At 35.4% G+C, this 16,758-nt stretch overlaps 1 protein-coding gene across 2 annotated transcripts in view; it reads right to left on the bottom strand.

Moving 5' to 3' along the window:
- Positions 1-1,895: 1,895 nt before the first annotated feature.
- MAPK9 (mitogen-activated protein kinase 9) overlaps positions 1,896-16,758 on the bottom strand; it is a 27,114-nt gene continuing 12,251 nt past the window's right edge. Inside the window, exons 7-11 of one of the 2 annotated variants that reach the window (XM_009322673.1) lie at positions 13,260-13,442; positions 12,193-12,317; positions 11,608-11,671; positions 9,838-9,909; positions 1,896-9,042 (exon numbers count right to left, since the gene is read on the bottom strand). In XM_009322673.1, coding sequence (XP_009320948.1) covers positions 9,026-9,042; positions 9,838-9,909; positions 11,608-11,671; positions 12,193-12,317; positions 13,260-13,442 — 461 coding nt within the window. In that variant the 3' untranslated portion in view covers positions 1,896-9,025. The remainder of the gene's footprint in view (positions 9,043-9,837; positions 9,910-11,607; positions 11,672-12,192; positions 12,318-13,259; positions 13,443-16,758) is intronic. The other variant, XM_009322672.1, reaches the window with a different exon arrangement.

The raw sequence follows: 16,758 nt of genomic DNA, 5'->3' as shown, positions 1-16,758 counted from the left end.
CCTCTCTCCACAGGAGAAATGTGTTAACTATTTTGATATCAGCATTAATGACACATATACAGTTAAATATCAAGAAAGTAAGTGCTGTTCTTTTAACCCACTGCAGAAGAACTTTAACATGAACAATGGCATCTGTATACTTAAACCTGTACTGAATTTAAAATTATAGCTTATATGAGAAAAACATGTGGTTCGTTATTTGCTCTTCAGCAAGAATAAATGTAAGAGTGACCTTCTACTTGGTAACTCAGTATCTCACTAGAACAGCTTATGATGCATAAGCAGAAACCGCACAGATTTTTTTCCTCTAGAGGAGCAAGCAGCTTGTTTTAAGATCAAATACGAGCGAATCAAAAAAAGTCTTATCCCACGAGGTTCGTGGAGTGAAGCAGCCCTGCCCATGGGCAGGGCATGCCCAGGGCAATACTGCAGGCCCTTTATTCGTAAGCGCACGCTGCCCAACCCCTTCCATGCACGGCCTAGTCTCCACAAGTGCATCGTTGAACCCTAACTTGTTTCTTTGCTGTCTTACCTTCACACCAAGTAATCATGAACTGAGCAGATTTTAATTTGAATTCCATGCACTTACATTCTCCTCATTTCTTTTTTTTTTTCCATCTTCTGAGACCTCGTTGCTATAAAAAAACCGCACTTCTGAAGTCCCATTTTCCTCAAAAATTATTTGGGTCTTGTTTAATCAGTTCCCTCCCTCCTTACCTTTCTGGAACGGTCCTGCCAACTTCAAGAACTTGCAGGAAATATAAAGAAAAGGTACGGCATGAGGCAAGGAATGTACTCGGGTAATGCTTTGTAAAGCACTGCCCTGCACACACCTCATGTTCCTGCTTTGTTGTTGTTGTTGTTCTCTATTTAATGAATTAGGTCTTCCTTGGTAGCTGAAGAAGCAACCTGAAAAATATCCCATCATCAAATACAGGGGAACTTCGGGATCTACCAGGCATCCCTGCTTTATCCAGATACTTTGCTGCAATGCCCTGTAGAGAAGAGAGAAAACTTCGAGTTCTCCACACAAGAAACAGCAATGTTGCTGTAAAAATTGTTTCAGACTGTCATAGGTGAAGCTTTTACAACACCAAAGTCTGGCTGAAAGCCCTAGCCATATATCTAGAAAGGCAGCTGCGTTAACCCTTCCTCTAATGTTAGAAAACCTCCATGAAAAGCAGTTAGATCAAAGTAGCAGGTAAGTTTTACTTCACCTTCCCCGGAGTTAGAGCAGACAGCTTCACAAAGCGCCTGGAAACCTCCTCACTGTCTTTGCAAGAATACTTACCTCTTCCTCAAAGTAAGTATAATGGAACTATTTTTTCAAGTTAGCTGTACCTCTGTCTCGTTCAGTGAGAACAAAATGAAACACAACATTGTCTGAGCACAAGGTGAAGAGAAAACTCCTTTTATACATGTACGTATAGGCAGGCACACAACGTATCTGGCCAGTAGCATATCTGAAACGTGCAAGGAAGTCAGACAATCTGATTATGATACTGTTTAAGCACATGGATGGGAATACAGATCTGTCAGTATTACCGGGCAAGCTTCTACAGTTTACAGAAAACAGCTTCTGCAATTTAAAAAAAAAAAAATTTCAAAATACACTTGGCAGTAAAACCAAGTGCTGTTAATGCGTCCAAATGTTCCAGTTGATCAGGAGGAAGCAGCTCCAACCAATCTCTGAAAGCTGTTCTTCATCCATTTTTCGTACCAATACTTACTTTTTGGTTAACTGGAAGCTGAAGTGGTAACTGAAACTTTGTGTTTTAAGATAACTAAGAGCATACATCATTTTGGTTACATAAAACATTCCACTTCAACACAGGAAGGATCAAGAAAAAGAAAACATTGCTACAGCAAATAAAACAGACTGCTCAAATCATTTAAGTAGACATATTTATTTGTAATTTTACAGTGGCTTTAGTACTGTTTTACGATAAGGTTTTTGGAGGAAAAAACCCAAAAAGCTTCAGAACGAGGCTTTAACTAGCACTTCAGAACTAGTTATTGACAGTTTTCCTTATGAAATCCTAGTTTCCTTAAAGAAAAATCAATCCAAAAACAAGGAAGCATGACTGCTGTCCATAAAAAAGAAACAAAACAAAAAACTTTCTAGTCATCCTGAAAACAAAGTCCAGCATCAGACAAAATAGCCACTGCATTGAAAGGAACATGTTCCTATTGCACAAGCATCAAGAATGAGCCATGACAATCAAAGCCTAATTTCATAGGCAGAAGAGGCCACATGTATCTATATCATTAGACTTCAAAGCACATCTTTCTTCTGAAATTATATACCATACTATAATATTAAGGCCATAAAATCAGAACACTATAACAAGTGATAGGGCTTGATGCTACTTTTTGTGACATTTTGTGACATTTGGTCACAACAGAAGATGGGAAAGAGGGCCAAAACGAGACGTACAAAGCATTCTGAAGGGAGTTAAAACTTGAAGGCATTTCAAACTAAATTCTCAAGGAACTAATTTTTGGAGGGGGTTTATTTTGAGTCATTAGATAAATCCAGATTTCATAACAAATCACTCAAGGAGCCTATATACTCTTTAATAGCATGTGTTCTGGAGTACACTATAGAATATATTCTCTGGACTTAATATCTGAATTTGTACAAAAACAATTATTTCTATTTGTTATTCCCTCTTTAAAATAGATGAAAATTTGTATAGTCTCTATAAATTACCTTAATGACCAGGTAAGGCTTCACTGTACTGAGTTAACTGCACACACGTATCTGATTTGCTCTTAATTAGGCATCTTGATTACACTAAACTGCTAAAACCACCCAGGGAACCCAACATGTCATGTAATTTAAAGAAAGGGATAGTTATGTATTGCTATCTTTTCTAACTGTGTTCACTTTATTAGTGTATAACACACCTGAAAGCAATAGCTCCAAAGAAGCAGTAACTACCATGAAAGTTTAACCATTTTACTTTAGGGAAATCTGGGAATCTGATGAAGCTGAAAATGCACATTAGTCATTTTACAAAGTTTGGCTTGCCACCATTTAAGAAAATATAGGTATCAAAAACAGACAAATACACTGCTAACCATCTGTTACATTTTCTTTTAAAAAATTAGCACCAATTTAAGCATCTGAATTCATAGAAAAGCTAGTGACACACTTGGTTTTTCAAAAAAGTTTTCCCCATTAGAACACAATACAATAGCATATGCTCACAGGTATTAAATTAGCTTTGCTATCAGTAACAAATATGACTACTGTTTCAGGTACTGAACATAAAATGTTGTTCTCACCCGATTACTTTCTCCACTGCTTTTGTTATCCCAAGAAACTACGGAGTGCTGAACTACAGACCCAGCCTGGGAAACAAATACCCATGTACTTGCTTAAGCACACCCTAGAAAGTATCGGGGTTTCGGACCAGTATTTCAGAGCAGGGACAGCGTCTTCCTGTGGTATTCATAGAGCATCTATTGCAGCGGAGTCCCAATAAGCAGATGTTCTGGTCTTACCATAAAGATACGCAACTACCTCACGATGCGTAGCCAGAAGTTAATAAAAAGTTTTTTGTTTAAGAAAAAGAACCCCAGTGCTCATAGCTAGCTAATCTTGCTATAGGAACAAACGTTGTTGTATCTTTGTTGTATCTTTATATAATAGATGGCTAGGTAGTCACATCGCTACTCAAGTCACCCTACAGGCATTTGAGTACAAGATGTTTCTCAAATGATCTCTTCCTATGTGTTAAATTTCAGCCCATAAAAAAAATTTCTAATTTAAAATCTCTGAAAACAGGTTTATATTTAAAGGAACATGCTGATCAAATCTATCAGAATAGCAAAGATTGCAACCAAAATTTAAACACATTAAACATTTTTTTTGTCATTCCTTTTTACACCGTATACTGGTTGTATTTAGAAGAATCCTAAAGTGCTTCAAACCCAGCAATTAATAAAGTTGATTTCTTTTGTGCAAAACTGCAAGCACCTTTTCAAAAAATAAGCAGCAGCATCAAGGAATAAAAACTTAAGTAGTTAAATGTATTTTCTCTATTTTGTTTTGAATTCTTGGACCAAAATAATTTGCCATATTTTCAATAACAAATTGCAGAAGAGTGCATTTTATTAGTTTAATTTTGTACTGGACTTGTTATACATATTCTGTTTGAAATAGCGGACCCAGGTAAATTTATATCCACAAAGCAACATTGTGGGATTGAAATCCAACAACTAAAGTTTTAGCTACAAAAATAGTAATTTTATAGAACACAAACAGAAACGATTGTTATCTCTCCACTTTCCTCCAACAATAATATGAGAAAAGATGGTTTACCTAAAACATTAGTTTAGCTCCAGACATTTTTAGCATGCAGAGCGGGCAAAAAATAAAATTGATTTGATAAGTTGTGTAATAAGCTTTTAGAACATCACTATCACTCATGTAATAGACAATCTAAAATATATGTAAAATAATGAGCCAGAATACATTTTTTCGGTCATATTTCAACATGTTAAAAAAAATAATCAAAGACACTCTGGAAAAGCAAAGAAGTTACTAAATTCATCTATAGGAACTCAAGTCCAAATTCTGCATCTGGGTGCAGGTGTCCCTGGATCAAAACCAGTTTTGAGCAGGAATTACACAATACACATCCCAGGAAAGAATTTGGTTCCCAGTATATGGTATCACTAAGTTTAGCATCAAGCCCTGATAGAATCCATATGACATATGTAGAATATACAGACAAAGGCTGTTCAGCATTTACCCCCCACCACGTTAAATTACTTCCATTTCAAGTGTCACAATTCAAATGAAACACTCCACACAAACTGTATTGCTGCAAGACTGAACCCATACTCCAAAAAAGCATTATGTTCAGTAAAGATTTGTCTGCACTTTAACATCTGAACTTCCAGCGCACACCAAACTAGAGGACTGCACTTCTGCCAAAAAAAAAAGTTCATTCACTCAGTTCTTGGAGACTCTGTATGTCAGCTGTATTTTGAATGTCTAAATCCTACTTCATTCATAAAATCGTAATTTTAAGCCAAATACAATCAGATCTAAAAAGGAAACTGATTTAGCATTTAAGGTCCTTCCTTTAGGAAAGAAAAATTAAACATACGGTATCCCTTTTTTTTTTTCTTCACTAACTTTGACTAAACACGTATGCTCTGTTAGGACTTGAAGCAAACCTCAAGAGCCCTCTGGTTCCTAACAGTTGTTGAAACTTACCAACCAACCAGTTAATTTCTAGTTAAGGTTGAGTTTAATTTTCATTATTTTGACAAAGAAATGCAAACCCTTACCGGAAACATTACAAAATTTCAAAGGCTGTTTGCAAACGCTAGTTTCCAGTCACTAGACTAGTTTATTTTGTATGATCCATGCAGACAAAGCCCTAATTTTGACATTCATTTCTCATCTTTTTCAATAAAAAACTAGACTTGTCATATCACAATATTTCCTCAAAGCACACTTACAGGCTGCTTATCTGAATTTCAAAAGGCCAAGCTTCTCTTTCTAAGGTTGGTTTGGTTTTTGGGGTTTTTTTTTTTTGAGGAAAAATGACATGAGCACAGATGAAATGAACTGTTTAAAACATACTCCATTTCTGCAATGCCATTCAGCTACTCAGTGTTCATATATTTAACATAATGTTTCTGGTAAATAATCTGATTGATAGCCATAGATTCCTCTCTTTTTTCAGGTGAGCAGTTAAGATTACAGATTGTATCTATGTTGACCACCACTTATTTTTAGTCATGTTTCATAAATTGTTTATGTATACCGCAGTAGTGTTAACACTATACAAAGTCTCTCAAAGAAAAGTAACATTCATGTTTACAAAACTGAGCTGGTTTCTTAATATATATATATGCATATGTATACACACACTCACATATTCTTAATCTTTAAATACATATAAATATTTATAAATGCCAAAGTGCAAAAAATGGTCAATTGCATCACTTTACACACATGATTTTAGTATTAGGAATAAAAGTGATTATATTGCACACCAAACTTTTAAACCCCTGTCAAGTTACATGTGCATTTTGTTTTCCATCAAAGATGAGGTTCTCACGGCATTGACGACCATTTCACAAACGTGGCACTGAACTTAATCTGCAGTCAGGAATACAGCTATATGCATATAATCTGCATGCAGTGCATTTATAGTCTCTATGTGCACACTGAAATAGCATGGGAACTTCAGCATGCATTTTTCTGAATATAATCTGCATATGTGCCTTCTTGAGATCGATGTTCATTCAGGTTATTAGCAATTGGGTTTTGAATTATACTGGAATCAAAAATCTACAATATCCACAGACATTGCATGCATGCTCCAAAGGCAGCAGCATTTCTGTAAAGTTTTGAAGCTTCAATGTATGCCATAGCAAGAAGACATTAAAAAAATAAGGTATGAGACAGCTTTTCCTACAATAAGATGTACAAATAAGCTCAGTTAATCTCAGGGGGTTTTTTGTTCCAAGAGCACATAGTCAAGCTAACAGTATGTACTAGAAGAAGGTTAGATACCAGTTCAAATCATGGACACAGGGCAGTTGTGTTAAGACATTAAAAGACAATTTGAATCACAGAATAATTTAGGTTGGAAGAGAGCTGGAGGTCATCTGGTCCACCCCCCCCCAGTTCTGAGCAGCCCAAGTCCAATAGGAAAAGTTCAACTCTGCGAATATCCAAAAGATGAAAGAAAATCTTTGTTGCATTAAGTCTTCTAAAGCAGTAACTCTTAAAATGAACATAGCACAGTGCAACTTCAGTTGAAAAGATAAAAATCTTGAAAAATGAAATCCAGTAGATTACTTCCACAGTGAATCACTGATGTTTTGAACAGGTGTCTTTAGTGATTTTAACTTATGCAAATAACAAGGATTAAAAAAAATGCAAAAGAACAGCAACCTGCGCTGTTCTGCTATGTGGTAAATAGGTATTTCTAAATGTTTTTTCCAGTGACAAAAATGCACTAAAAATATTTCATGTATAGTGTCAGTATCCACAGATAAACTAAGGTATCCGTAGGTTTAAAACCAAACGACAAGAAAAAAACCCAAGCCCCAATATCCTGCAGTTCAATTAAACAAAATTTTAAAAATCCAAGATTCCAGATGACAATTCTGAAGTTAACATCGTATTAAGTACTTTGTTAATTTTTTATTTATTTATTTTTAACCTTCTGGGATAGTAAAACCTTAATATTTTTGCTACAGCAAATTAAGCTATTAAAAAGGGGTACAATTTTAATATAAAAACAATGTTTGCATAAAGAGAAATTGCTGCTTTTCAAATCATAAGGTCAGAAACAATGGACAATTTTCTTTTAGAAGAGAAATATGTCAGTAATGTAGTGGCTGGCTGGGCCAGTATATTTTATAAGTTCTATTTATATATTCAAGTCAAGAGTATCTGGATCAACAGCTAAATATAGTGCCTTTAAGAAAGTGGTGTTTTACCTCATCTTGTACATCTGTATTACTCTTATAGTTATATAGTTTAATCTCACACGCATGCACACACAAGAATCTTTAGCAAAATTTCACACCCGTGCACTCCAAAGTGAATGTGCACAAATTCACAAGTGTGTAGTATAAAGCAATTTAAGCCCTACTCTACTGCAAATGCATTTTCTAATTCAACTTATTGTGCAATTTAACAGACGTTTGTATTATCTGATTCCAAAAACTGTATTGATAAGCCTATATTGAGACAGCAAATAATCTCCTCTTCTTCTCTGACACTGTATTTAGAAAATATGTATTAAATATGTTTTCCTCCCCCAGTACAAATAGAGAGGTTTTCCTAATGCGGGAATAGAGCTAAGCTTTGTTAACCAAATACTTAATTTATAAGTGACTCAAAACTACTGTATTTTTATTTCTTTAATCACTCGCTAGATAGGATGGACCCATTAAGAAAATGGAAAACATTTATGCAGCTCCTTTTGAGGCTGCAAGTCTCTCCAATTCATCAGTCCTTTTATCAGACTTTGCAGTGAATGAAGAGCATCACAGATATAATTTCCTTTTCTGTTTGTTTTTGTTAAAGGACCAGTATCACAAGCTAGACAATACAGAACATTTTAGCACTCTCTCCTCTTCTAAACAGGCACTGCTTCACAGATAAGTCACTCATCCTTCCTTAAGATTTAATTAAGCCACTGTATCTTCCATCCAAGTTTAAAAAACTGAAAAAGTTAGACACACATACTCATAGGTGAAATACAGATGACTATATTCTTTAAACTTCACGTTTTATCTCTTCTACAAGAAGATAGACAGAATCGTTGGAAAGTGAAGATAGAAAGGGCTCAATAAAAAAAAAAGTGCTATGTGGAAAAATAACTGCCCTTTCAACATTCATCCCACACATGAGAGCATTCAATGTGCGAGTTCACACTTACATACAACACTCCAGTCATTAAATAAAGCAAACGGCTCCAGTCACACATTAAAACAAACTTCAGAGACTATACATTCAAAAAAACCTACTAATGAGCAATACTGTACTAAAATGTAAACAAATATTGTGTCACAGAAGCCTGCTAATTGGGACTGAAGATTCATGAACCCACTTAAGAGGAGTTATTGGCTAAAAGTCTATTATAACTGCTCACCTGAAATAGGCTGAAACAAAGAAAAGCCTATAATAGTGTCTAAATTTAAATTTTTGTTCTTTAGACATTGATTTGCTTTCATTCTACAACATTAAGCAGGCAATTTCATAACAACTGAGTAAAAAAAACAGGCATTACTTTAGCAGAACATGCAGAACATGGAGTTTTTCTACTTGGTTCCATTAACTTACAAGCAATTCAGGCCCAACGGAAGCAACAGTTCCTTTCCAAAGTCAAGTCTGCAATCCTGGCTGATCATCGACATCCTTCAAGGGGTCCTGTCAAGGCATCGAGGCTGCTGTCTGTATCTGAGGCCAATGTTTGCTCTGTTGACATGGATGAAATGTCATTGATAGATGATGACTGGGAAGGGCTGGTGTTGCTATTCACTGCTGCATCTGTGCTAAGTAAACCAAACATAATAAAATCTGAGGAAAGACAATATTGCAGGTACAAATAACCATACTTCTAGGCTCTGAGCATCGCTTTCCCCACAGAAATCCTTAGAAAATAAAGAAATTAATAAACAGTAGAAAAGCAAGCACTAAGTTCTGTAGCACTCAAAACCCAAGGTGAACATTAAGAGAAGAGATTTTTATTTTTTCCCCCGCTCGGGGGGGGTGGGGGGTGGGCAGCACGTGGGAAGAAGGAAAAAAAAAAGGCAATGTATAATGTGAATAGTGACCTGAGTATCAAGAAGTCTAACAGATATAGTTAATAAAAGACAGTACAATATTCCCATTACTGAATCAAGAGAACGGCAGCAAACATCAAGGATTCAGTCATGGGCATAAATACTTTGCACTATTAACTATTTTAAAACAAGGGGCCCTAACGACATTTAACCCTGCACGAAAGGGACTCATTCAGGCAGAGCCACAGAATAAGCATTCAGCATAAAAGATACCTATGTGACAGATGATGTAACATGGTATCAATTATTTCATATGACTGAGCTCTCTGGGGAGAAGGCAGCTCAGGGTGTTGGACACACAAGACTTCTTAAGTTTTCCTACAATTTACTTCGTAAGAATGAAAAGCCACTGCACATGGATCTCCAAAGGCTGATCAGAATCACGAGTCTCGAACAATAAAACTTTGGCCTACCTGGATTATTAAGCAGGATTTCTTCATTCACTAGTGCAACAGCTCAGCACTAAGTATCAGTTACAGGAGAACTACTGAAACAATGACTAACCTGAGGGCTGATCTTTTACCACACCATTCTTGCTCCTTTCTTCCCAATCCATTACTTCTTTGTATATTAATTCTTATGAGAGAAGGGCGGGAGGAATGAAAGAAGAGACAGAAAAAACATTGTAAGATCACAGAGGATTTGTATACAATTGTATACAATTTGTATACATATACATAAAGGTACAATGAAATGGTTAAGGGTCAGTCTGGAAGTACAACTGTATAGATATTTATTTCCCCCCCCCCCCCTTTTTTTTTTAAAGGCCTATGGCAATGATTAGAGAATTCTACGGATTTTCTTTACGCATCACAGACAGACACCAAGCATGTCCTAAAATCAACATATTTTATAAATAGAATAGCTCTCCATTTAAAAGTAACAACCATCCCACCCCAAAACTTTATGTAGACCCACAATGCACTAATATTAACTGTAAAAAAAAAATCAGACTTGGATTTAAAAAAAAAAAACCACATGGATAAGCCCTGTGTAAATTTTACTTTGATAACAAAACCATACACAAATGTCTTTATTCTTAAAGAACAATCTCTATGGATACATTGAGGAAAGTCTGGAAATTCTGAAGTAGGTTAAACAAACAATTAAAATATCACATGAAAGCCCTTATTTACTAATCAAGGATGATTTAGGATACAGGCACCTGAACAACAACAAAAACAATCAGAGCTGTAACTTTAAAGAAGCATCCATTATTCTGTTTGATATGTCTGTGGTATGGTTCATGCAAGAGGGCTTACTTCGGTCCCTTCTAGAACAAAAGGATTATTACTGCTGCATCAGGTACACTTAAGTTGTACTTTCAGTTAACTCACAGTAGCTTGTGTATGTACCCATAGTCTTAATGTAACTAAGAGTAACAGTATTTAAATACATTAAGACCTCTAATTCTGAGTAATAACATTTACAAATGTTGTATAGATTAGATATGCTGTATAGATTAAACTGATCCCTTTTCATTTTCCACCTTGCATTAATCCAAAATAATTTGAAGCGTACATGTGCAGACATGCCCTAAAGAAAATATATATAAACCAGAATCAATACCTGAAATTTATAAAGCTATTTTACAAAACCAAGCTACTTCTAAAGTACTAAGCAAAGGTGTCTATCACCCTTGGTCCTCTGATGGTAGATGTGTAAAATCTGAACTGCCTCGCCACTTAATGTTTTTGACTAGAACTGTAAGGTGTAATTGATTTCAATACCACAATGCTGTTTATTCATTTAAGTCAACAGTTTAAACTATTTGGTCAATAAATAAGCAATGATGAGAGGAAAAAAACCCACCACATCAAAAAACTCTTCTGCTATTTAAGACCTCTAGAACAAATGCAGTAGTAAATATTGTCAAAAGATGTGGCTTAAATAATGCACACTGAGAAGAGGCACATGTTTCTCCTTCAGAGAATTTTCCATCAAGAAAAAACCCACAGAGATTACAAACACTTAAGAATAACAAAATACTCAGAGGAATGGAAGGAAAAAAAAAATGAAACTGCGGCATTTTGTTGAACAGACTTCAGAATGTACATGTATATGTATGTACATATACACGTGTATATATATATATTCACTCCAAATAGAACATTTTTCTATTACTGATTTCTTTTCATATTGCCACAAGCAGTAATGCATCATTGGAACAGTGGGTTCCAGTCAGTTACACAGTCCAGCACACATGTACTGCGAGCCACGCATTAATAATACAAGTTATTACAACACATGTCATTTGTCATGCTCACTTTTTACCTTTCCATTCTTCAATTGCATGCTCTCTTTCTTCCAATTGAGCATCATAGATTTGAGGTGGAGGCTACAAAGAAAAGAAAGTCTATAGCGTATCTACTACATCACGTTAAAACAACCAATCGTAACTAAAAAAACTAAAAATGACAACTTTTTTGGCATGTTTTTACCTTCATCTTTGGCAGTCTATTCCCTATACCTCAGTCACATTCGTTTTAAAACTCCAGAATTTGCTTTTAAGTCCTACCTCCCACCGAAAGGTTGTTTAAAAGCGTCAACAAAAATTAAACTCATTGTAAGGCTTTATGGGGCCTTAGAGGAAGTCCCCTTTTAAAAAAGCCCTAATTACCACCACACAGGCAACTCTTTCTGTAAAGGTAACTATCAACAACGACTTTCAAAATTATATCAACTGCACTCCAGCAGCTGTTCTTCAGGTGATTCTGCCCCTAATGTTGATCTGAAGGCTTTATGCATGACTTTTGCTAGCCAAAGGATGAGTTCAAAGCATGCTCTTGACTAAAACTAAAGGTATTCTTTAAAGTTATTAAACTGATATCTTAAAATTTATTTTAAATGCAAACTTACAGCTTCTGCTTCAGCTGGATCATACCAGACAGTAATATAAGGATGACGTAAGGCTTCATCTACAGAAATTCTCTTGTCTGGATCTACTACAAGCATTTTTGATAATAAATCTCTAGCTTGGCTGGCTAGAAAGTAAAAGTGAAAAACACATACATGTAAAAGAGCTGTAGAGTTTAACATCTGACACAGAAAATGAATACTGGGAACACAGGATATACACTAACAGTATATATTTTTCACTGTGAAGACAGGCCTACAAATCCAAGCTTTACCATACAGCAATTTTTTTTTTTTTTTAAAGAATGAGATCACACTCCTTTAGTGTAAATGTTATTTTGCTATTATCCAAAATAAACCCTGCAGCTGACACCAACCAACCTCGATTTTGAACAGTTCTGCTGTTACATGGGTCACAGTTTATTTGGCACTAACTACTGAACATAAAACACACTCAACATTTTAACTAAGCTTTTAAAAAAAACATTTTGGTACAGTAATTATCTAATTTCTGTAACAGCAAATTAGTTTTTCTTTTAAAGGTGTTACTGCATGGTAACTGGCTACCCATTGTTGAAGTGGTACTTCACTGACATTTCTTTTTCATCTGAACTATTATTGTAATAATAAAATAGGCTGTAACAGGTTATTTTATGTAAAAAAAATTTTATCATCTAGAGAATATAATAAGTTGGGTCTTTTTTTTCATTTTATCAGTAATTATCTAAAGTAAAAGTATAGCCAAAATGAATTATACGCACACATCAACTAGAAAAAGCTAATTACAAATAACCTCCATAACAAGTATTATTTTCAGAGAACATTTACGTAAGAGACATTATTCAACGGATTAGAATTAAAGAGAATGAAACAGAATACTGGGAACAGGGAAATAGTTCTGTATTTAATGAATACTATTAAGATTTCAGGACATGTCAAATGAAAAACAGAAGGTATGCAGCTTCTAATGTTGACATCTATTGCAATAAATATTTTTCTTTAAATTAAGCGTATTGCAGACATTTTAAATTAACATCTTAAAAAAGAAAGAGGAAAAAAATTCGCCTTACTTTTTAACTTGTCACGATCAGATTCTGATGGAAATATCCAGTCTGGGAAGAGTTCTTCAAATTTAATACCGGGATATTTTGGCCTATTTTCTACATAATTCCTCACTGTAGGCTGTAGTTTCTTCATGAAGTCTGCTGATGGTGTTCCTAATTGTTCAATAACTTTATTCCATTGATCAATATCTGCACCATATCTTTAGGAAAATCAGCTGAAGAATTTGAAGTCTGCACTACACAAAAATATCACTTACATAAATCTGAAAAGTTAATGAAAACTTGAACAAAGGACAGAAATATGAACTTCATTTTAGCCTTGACAGTATTCTGAGCTGCCAGGCAAAAAGCTAGATTGATATAAAAATACGATTCAGATTTTGTAATCTTAAGGACAGGCTAGAAGTGCTGCACAATGCATTATGCTTAAATATCTTTTGCTAATTATTATCTATTGGCTAGTATTGAAAGCAATACTTTTTTGGAGTGCAAAAGAAGCTTTATTTGGCAATTGTATGCATAGCAAAACAACTATAAGGACAGAAGAGAAAGACTGCTGTTGAATCTTCTGAAGTACAACATAATACCATCAACACTGAAGACTCTTGAAGGTAGGAAAAAATACATGAAAAAAACCTAAAGGACAAATACATCCCATTCAAAGTAAGGAATTTTGTGCCTGTCTCCTAAGGAAATTGGACTTTGGGTTGGAGGGTTTTTGGGTGGGTTTGGTTGCATGATTGGGGGTTTTTTGTTGTTATTTTCTGTTTGTTTGGGGGTTTTTTTAGTTTTTAATTTTCAACTTCAGAAAAGGTTCAAAGGAGTTCTGAACAGTGAATCCAGATTCCGGTAGGTTTTTAGCAGGTTCTTCTGTTTACGTATCAACTGTGGTAATACTCAAAGACTAAAGACTCAAAGATTCTGTTCTTAAAGTCAGAATTTAAATATTTTATAGGAATTGCATTTACAAGCCACAAGTTGAAATTGTACTTCATGTTTCTTCTGGACTGTCTCTTCTCCCTCTTTAAAGTGAAGGCGTTTCCCCTAGACATGGTGGCACTTGTTACAGAGATACCAGAGTCCGCTCTGAACAAGCCTAGTTGGGATAACAAAGCTCATTTATCACACTGAGAAGACATTGCATTAGTATTTCTGATATTTAAGTTTACTCAGATTTACACTTTACAGTTTCTCTGATAAAAAGAATGTGCAATTCCAGCAGTCTAACCATGGACCCTGCAAACATTCATAGCTAAATTCATAATTTAGCTTCATCCTACCCATTCTCATAGATTTTGTAACAAGACAACAAATTTGCTCCACTTTGAATTAAGATGTATTTAAAAAACAGAGGCACTTTTATTTCGGTTAGTGTGCCAAGAATACGACTAGAAATATATGCAAAGTCACTGCTTCATGCTAAGACTTTAGACTTCTGATACAAAGATTGAAAATTATATTTGCTTATTGAATACATTCCAATGGAAAAGCTATATTAAAATAAAAATTAAGAAGTCAATATTGTTAACTCTTATGCTAAAACAAAGCACAAACAAAGAAAATCTTAACATACAACAGGAAATTTTGTTCTTAGCTGAAAAACTGATTTCTGAGAGATGTCCACCAATCTAGATTCAAGAAGACTTTTTTCTATGAGTTCCAGCAGGCTGGTTAGTCAGCTAATCAAATTAGAATCCAGTCTATTGCGATCTCAGAACACTGGGGGGGAGGGCAGAAAAACTGAATGACCTATCCCACTTTAGTAATAAAAACTGGAAGAAAAAAAAAATGTCTCAGTTGGATCGCTTCAAAGTGCTTTACAGATACTGAAAATTGAAAAAAAAAAATTCCCCAATACCGGGTAGGACTTGAAATAAGCTAAGCCTGTTATCAGAAACCCAAATGGAAGAAAACCTTAATTTCAATGTAAAGCACGCAGAGCGTGCTATGTGAATAATCTTGCAACCTGCAGACAAAACCACCCTTTCTGTTCCAGTGACCTCAAGGTCAAAAGTAACCAGAAGTTTAGCCCATGACAAGTGTATCTGCCTACTTTTTGGGACTCTGGAAAAAGAGAAGTTGAAAACAGAGTCCTTATTACAATCACAATAAAGCATGATTTTTCCCAAGAAAGCATGAATACCCCCTCATGCTTTTTGCATGTCAGGCAATTAGTTTCCTTCACCACGTGGGCAGAAAGAGCATTAAACACACTCTGGTGCTGCTAGGCTTTCCATTATTTCATCTTAGGTATCTACGTTGCCTGGTTTTTCTGCGTTTGTCATTTCCAGTGCAACAGCAACTGCCAGTAACTCCGGCCAGTAACTGTAAGAGCCCTGTTCATCCTCCACAACATCAGTCAGGAGCAGGCTCGGTGCATCCATTGCCCTGGCAACGCGGAGCATCTCATTCCACGCAGAGCACTGCTGCAAGTATCCCAGCAATCCCCGTTGACTATATGGGAAAATACAAACTGTTGAGTCTAAGAGTAGGTTTTCCTGAAGACAGTCAAGGGCACATCATCAGGCAACACGCTGAACTTGGTTCCCTGCTCTAAATCCCCAAATACTAAAACATTTTAAAATTTAAGTCAAAAAAAACCCCACACAGAAAAACGGGAAGCTTCATGGCCACACACACCAGCACACCCCATAAACCACACTCTCAAAACAATCCTGCAGCTGAAGGTAAAAGAAAACGACAATCTGACTGGAGCAGTTATCAGTCAGGAAAAGTTTCAACAACACAAACAGTTATCAGTATTTCACATTAAAGAGAACTGCAAGTCTTGCAAGAGGAAAAAAGAAACCCTGTAAGCATAGCCGTGCACTTTCATAAGATACCAGGGGAGGAGACTCCTTGAAACAGACTGGTGGAGCTTCAATGACCTCCAGAGAAGCACGAGTGATAATTTGCATATTCAACAAGTATGGACAAAATTTCCTTCATTTATTCATGAATAAATCAAAATAGCCCATGCTAACATGCAGGTGAAAGACACATAACATACATGAAGAATTGTGTTAGGTTGGTCTGAAGGCTTCAAAAGGTAAAACAATAAGTATAGAAAGGAAGAAAGGTGGAAAACAAAAAAGACTTATTTAACAATTAATCATTTGTACTACTAAATAATGCATGATCAACTGCTGAAGATTAGTGTCATGAAATTTAGCATTAAAACTTAAAAGTCCTCCTCTATAAGATACGTAGGTATCTATGAAAGCTGATGTGAACATATACTTGATATTTTTAGTGGTGGACTCAACTTTTCCTTGCTGATGAGCAAAAATATTATACTTTCTTCAAAATCTTGGATCACAGGTAGCTATAGCTTCTTATGACCTACAGCCATAACTGGCAATTGTAATTTAATTAATTAAATCATCTGGATTCTATTTATTTACTGATCAATTTTGAGTGTCTAGTCCTACAACGCTACTACTTCATAAGATACTATTTATAAAGGATGAAATTGGTTTTGCTCCTTTTTTTTAATTGGAACTTG

The sequence above is a fragment of the Pygoscelis adeliae genome, unplaced genomic scaffold (assembly GCF_000699105.1).
Source record: "Pygoscelis adeliae isolate BGI_AS28 unplaced genomic scaffold, ASM69910v1 Scaffold34, whole genome shotgun sequence".
Taxonomy (NCBI): Eukaryota; Metazoa; Chordata; class Aves; order Sphenisciformes; family Spheniscidae; genus Pygoscelis; species Pygoscelis adeliae.
This window is presented reverse-complemented; position numbering and strand designations above follow the sequence as displayed.